Consider the following 6,000-nt stretch of genomic DNA (forward strand, 5'->3'; position numbering starts at 1 on the left):
GCCTGGCTCAAACAATTGTGTTATAACAATTTTATAGGCATCCTCATAAGTTAACACTAATAAATGAAATGATATGAACTCATCGATAAGATTTGGTATTGTTTAAATTATCTTAAATGTATATCTATCTGACGAAAAAATTTTTCCTCGTTATATTATGCCATAAAGTTAACCACTCTCCATGTGTTAATCTCTCTATTTTTTATTCATTTTTTCAATATAGTGTTTTTTTTTTTTTAAATTACTTTCTTCAAATGGACATCAAAACACCTGGTAAGTTCTTATTAAATAATTTATAACTTTATTTAATCATTTTATAAATGTGTATAGATTTATTTCTTACTAGAAAAACTGTTTAACAAGTTATACATTTTTAATAAAAAATTTTTCGATCATAATGCTATATAATAAATAATATGATTCTTACAAGATTTAAGACTAAACCTTTTTTTAATTTCGATATTATAATTTTTAACAATATTAAATTTATACATTTATTTTAGTTTCTGATTGTTCATCATCCATTTTTTTTCAAATCAACAACTAATTGAAGTCATTAAAAAAAATGGTATTAGTTTAAAAAAACATAACAAACAATAACTTAAAGGCAGCAATTTTTGATTTTTTAAAGCAAAAATATAATGGAGCAAATTGGAGTATTTATTTTATTAAAAAAGTTTATTAGTATATTGTTTGGCTACTTCTAGAAGATGGACTAAGGTTAGTCGTCATCATGAAAGGTTTTTGAAAAATTATTTAGAATGGCTTACTACACCATTTAAATGCCTTCCATTAAAAAAAAAATCTACTAAAACAATGCGGGGCCGACCTTTGGTTGATTTAACTGAATGTTCAGAACGAACAATGCGCGCGAAAAATTAACTATGACATCAATGATGTCATCTGAAATTTTATGTGCAGCAAAAAAAAAGTTATTTGTGCCTGGAAAAAAAATGAGGCTGGTTTATTTAATACACTACTGTTGTCTCCTAATAGTGTCACCCAAATGAAAATGGCAATTGAAGATTCTTGTAACAAAGAGCCTATTTCTTATACTGCTAATGAAGCTTTAGCATTTATTGTAGACAATAAACTTACAAAACAACAGTATATCAAAAAATTTTATATATTTTATAACAATATACATTTTTATAACAAAAATGTTATCCCGATAATGTTAAAATTAGTGAATCTGGTTGCATAATACCCTTGCAGAATCTTTTAGATCACACAACTAAAAGAATTTTTCTAATACCAGCTATCAACGAGGTAAAAATTGGCAAAAAGTTATTAGAAATGTTCTATAAATGGGGCTGCGACGGATGTAGTGTCCAGGACCAATATAAACAAAAATTTAATGACAACCCTTGTACAACTGACCAAACAATGTTCATGTTCTCTCTTGTGCCACTTGAACTTAGATGCTGTAGTAATGATAGCAATAATAGTAGTGACGTACTTTGGAAAAATGTTATGCCTTCCTCTACTAGATTTTGTAGACCTATTAAATACAAGTTTATGAAAGAAACAATTGAGAGTACCAAAGAGGAGGTAGTAGAAATAGAAAAACAAATAAGCAAATTAAATACTACATATGTATTATTCAATGACGAATACTTTAAAGTAAAACATATGCTTATTTTTTCTGTGATTGATGGAAAGGTTAATATTAAACTTTATTATAAATATCTAAAATTTATTGTGTACTTTTATTAGTAATGATTATATTATTTAGTCACTGAAAAAAAAAATTTCAAACAAAAAAATTAATGATCAATATTTTTTTGTTGATCAATATAATTTGATTACTTTTTTCTGAACTCGGTTCGATAAAAAAAAGTTTTATAGGTATGTAATTCTTTGATTGGAATACCTAGCCAAAAATGTTTTATTTGTGGATGTAAACCAACCGAAATGAATGACATTGAGGCAGTTAAATATCAATCATGCATAACAGAAAATTATAAGTATGGATTGTCAACGTTGCATGCGTGAATACGTTCTTTTGAGTATTTTATTCATCTGTCGTATAGATAAGAAATTAAAACTTGACAGGTAAAAATAAAAAAATTATAAAATATACAATCCACTGACAGTTTATTTTCTTCTAATTGTAAAGGTTAAGGCTGTAGACAAAGATTTGTATAGTGTTCGTAAATAACATATTTAGGTCTGAAATGGAACTATTAGTAGATATTGTGTTACAAGGTATGTGATGCTTTAGTCTAACTTAATATTAGAATGTTAAAACATTTAAAAAATAATTCATTCTATACGATTTAATATTATCTATTATCTATTCATTATTGTCCAATTATAGGACATGGAACTACGAACAATAGCAATACTGCAAGGAAATTTTTTAAAAACGCTGAATTGTCATCCTCCTGTACTGTGATTGATATTAATTTAATTAAGTGCTGTGGAACAATTTTACCGGTAATAGCGAGCGGATATATAATAAACATAAAGGCCTTTGAAGAATATTGTTTTTTAACAGCTAAATTGTTTGTATCATTGTATCCGTGGTACTATATGCCGGCGTCAGTGCATACAATTTTGTTACACGATGCTCATATTATTCAATATGCGCCACTTCCTATAGGTAATATCACAAAAAATTATAGTTACTATAATAAAAAATATCAACATTTATTTTAGGCAACTTATCTGAGGAGGTACAAGAGAGTCACAATAAATATTCTAAAATGTACCTAGAACATCACACCAGAAAGAATTCGCGCTTAAATACTAATGAGGATTTAATCCACATACTTCTTATCTCATTGGATCATTAAATTTCTAGTATTGATAGAAATAAGCAAGTGCATTTAAAATAGTTATCAGAAGATGGTAAGATGTTAGTAATATTGCCTCATAATGATGACAACTATAAAGAAGATGAATTAAATAGTCAATTAAATGATTCATTTTCAGACATGAATTTATCAATGGCATAATTATTTTTGACATGGATAAAACTAAAATATTCATATTTATATATCAATGTAATCGTATAACAATTAATAATAAATAATGACTTATTTTATTTATAGAACTAGAGTAAAAATCCTGTAAAACATACGATTTTTAGGGAAATACTCGTTTATTCTAGGTAAATGCAGTATGTACAGTTCAAATATTATCGAGCGCAAAATTTTTTTTTTTATATAGTGTAGCTGATGACTTGCTCTACAAGCCACATGAATGGATTAACGTGTAATTTTGCGTAATTTTTAAGGTTTATTTAAGGCATAAAAAAAATGTACAAGAATAAACTTAAAATTACTGATAACGGATAAATTTTAGAAGTATAACATTAAAATAGCTCTACACCTTCACTAAATCAACTTATGATCTTAAAAATTTATATTAAAACCATTAAGTATGCTATTAATGTGTTTTCCTAAAAAAAAAAATTTAAATGACTTTTAAAAAATGATACTTTTGGCCGCCTAAATTGGCGTTTCATTCCACTGTGCGACCCCTCCATCATGAGGAACGGTAGATAACCATGCTACGGTGGTCCACTCGCCTTTTGTCTCCTACGAGAGACAAATGAACTCGATGAGAGACCGATAAATAAGGGCTATCGTTTTTATTAAATCACACTGTATATATGATATATAGTACATGTGTTAAAAATTATATAACATATTTATTTTTGAACTCATCTTTATTTCAATAACAATTAAATAAAATGTATAAATAAATATAAAAATGTAATTTACACACTTAAATCTTAATAATAAAGTCTAAACTTGGTATTTTACAGATATTTTTAAATAATACGAGCAAATCATCGGAATCAGTAAGAGATATGATACTAATAGAACTATTTATTTTATATTATATTATAGGCCATTTTAGAGCCACTACAATAATGGATAGTGGAGAAGTATCACAACCCATTGTTTTGTAAAATTTAATCGTATTATTTATGAATAAAATAATTTAAAAATATACTATCCAAATAAATTTTTCTAAACCCATTATTGCAACGATTTTAAATGTGAAATTAAATGTTTGCATATGGAATAAATAATAACCAAATCTTTCTAATTAATATAACAAATATTTATGTTTGATTATTAAGTTACGTATGAATTATTAATAAATATAATTTAATTAAAAAAAAAAAAACCCAGTACAGGGGTACACTTGTCGGCATAATGACCTACCTCTTTACATTTAAAACAAGTGACCTTGCTTAAGCCAATCATTCGATCGTTATTTTCATACCTACAAAATTCTGGTGTTTTAGACCTTGACCGTCTCTCTCTGCTGTTATCTCTATTATATGGTGATCTATAAGACTGTCTATCATAGTACTCACGTCTAGAATAGCGATTATACTCATTTCTATCATTACTAAAATCTCTGAATTTCTTGTTACTATCATTTCTTTCCTTAGAAAATGATCTATCTCTGTTGTATCTATCATACCTTCTTTCTAAACTTGGTTCTCTACTATCGTAATTCTTTCTAGGATATGAGCTTTTATCTCTATAATTAGGTCTATAATCTGCGTATTCTATATTTCGCTCATAGCTCTTGTCTCTGTTATACTTACTGTTACTATTATTTCTACGATCTTCAAAATATACTGACCTGTTAGAATTATTACCTAAAACTTGAATATTTTTTATCTCATCGCTAAGTCGTTCTATTTCTCTTTTATAGTCCCTATCTCTTCTCTCTAAATGTCTCCTTAAATCTTGAACTTCAAGTTCTCTTTCTTTTGAATATTTATCTAGTTTAGATACCTGTCTATTTATAATGTCTATGTACTCACTGATACCAGCGGCTCATCTATTGTTTATTCTAAACTGCATTAACTCAAACTTTTTCAAGTTATCTTTTAAATTTTTCAAAATACTATTATCGTGTAACGAAATAGCATGGAATACTGATTCTTTTAGTCCTCTTAAAATAAAAGTACATATATCTTTTTCACTCATTTGCTTATTTAACTGTCTACATAAGTTTTCAATTTCTGTTACATAACTCATAACTGACTCTGACTCTTCTTGCCTACGTTTTTCCAGTTTATTTTTTATTAAAGTTAAATAGCCTATTGGTTGATATTCGTTTAGAAATTTGTTTTTTAATTCCTCATATGTCCAAATTGATTTTTTATCTTCTAAATTTTCTAAAAATATACTAGTAGTCCCTTTTAAAAATATTGACAAAAATTTTATTTTATCACTCTCATTCCATCTATTAATTTCACTTGCCTTTTCATACTGTCTGAAAAATTTTCTTACGTCCTCAGTACCCGAAAAATAATCTGATTTATCAACCAAGATCGGTTATTAGACTCCATACTTGTAATATTTGAATTTATTGTTTCTATGCAATTAGTTAATGAAAGTAAGTCTAGAATTTTTCCCTCTGTTAAGTTATTACGATTACCCGGTGTTTGTTCTTCTTTAAAGGTTCTATTTAAATCGTCTATATCATCATAAAAATGTTCTTTACCTGAACCCTGTAATTTATTTTGATCACCCGATGAAGCATTATTAATATTATTATAAAAATTATCCGGTTTTGTAATATCGCTAGTATTAGCGTAAGAATGATTTTTTTCTTCAATAAGGATGTCTGATAACTTTTCATCTATACTTTCAAATTTACCTTCTACACTTGGTTCTACGTTACTCTCTACGATTATTAGTTTATCATTAGAAAAGGCATGAATAACTTTCTCAATTTCAGCTGGACTTAAGTTAGGTTTTATATCTGACAATTTATGTTGCGCTCTAAAGTATCTAGCTAAACGTGTTCTTAAGTCATTTACGTTTCCTAATTCGTCTAAGTTTTTACTTTTACACAAATTTATAAGATCATCTTTTTTTAATGAATATATATCACTAATTTTGTTTAATTTAAATTTTTGAATTTCATTAATATTCATAATAAATCATAATAATTAAGTAATCAAATTAATATTCTAGAAAGTCGAAATTAATTTTTATTAAAATTATTGAACTTTTTTTT

At 26.6% G+C, this 6,000-nt stretch overlaps 2 protein-coding genes across 4 annotated transcripts in view; both read left to right on the plus strand.

Moving 5' to 3' along the window:
* The window catches only part of LOC126904268 (uncharacterized), a 52,354-nt gene that overhangs the window by 2,697 nt on the left and 43,657 nt on the right, over positions 1 to 6,000 (plus strand). For 2 of the 3 annotated variants that reach the window (XM_050683166.1, XM_050683165.1), the window contains exon 2: positions 3,776 to 3,811. The exons of the other annotated variant lie outside the window; for it this stretch is intronic. In XM_050683166.1, the coding sequence (XP_050539123.1) occupies positions 3,776 to 3,811 (36 nt within the window). The remainder of the gene's footprint in view (positions 1 to 3,775; positions 3,812 to 6,000) is intronic. 3 annotated transcript variants of the gene reach the window in all.
* On the plus strand, positions 1,883 to 2,869 carry LOC126904272 (uncharacterized). The gene is made up of 4 exons (XM_050683174.1): positions 1,883 to 2,055; positions 2,120 to 2,208; positions 2,321 to 2,605; positions 2,662 to 2,869. Exons 2-4 carry the CDS (start codon positions 2,178 to 2,180, stop codon positions 2,796 to 2,798), a joined length of 453 nt encoding a protein of 150 aa, XP_050539131.1. The 5' UTR covers positions 1,883 to 2,055; positions 2,120 to 2,177; the 3' UTR covers positions 2,799 to 2,869.

Source organism: Daktulosphaira vitifoliae, unplaced genomic scaffold (genome assembly GCF_025091365.1).
Source record: "Daktulosphaira vitifoliae isolate Bord-2020 unplaced genomic scaffold, ASM2509136v1 Scaffold_4, whole genome shotgun sequence".
Lineage (NCBI taxonomy): Eukaryota > Metazoa > Arthropoda > Insecta > Hemiptera > Phylloxeridae > Daktulosphaira > Daktulosphaira vitifoliae.

Bases quoted from the DNA above. Each gene is read 5' to 3' on its own strand.
- LOC126904272 (XM_050683174.1), top strand. From the start codon at position 2,178: ATGGAACTATTAGTAGATATTGTGTTACAAG. The intron at 2,209-2,320 runs GTATGTGATGCT...GTCCAATTATAG, and splicing joins AGTAGATATTGTGTTACAAG to GACATGGAACTACGAACAAT. The intron at 2,606-2,661 runs GTAATATCACAA...CATTTATTTTAG, and splicing joins ATATGCGCCACTTCCTATAG to GCAACTTATCTGAGGAGGTA.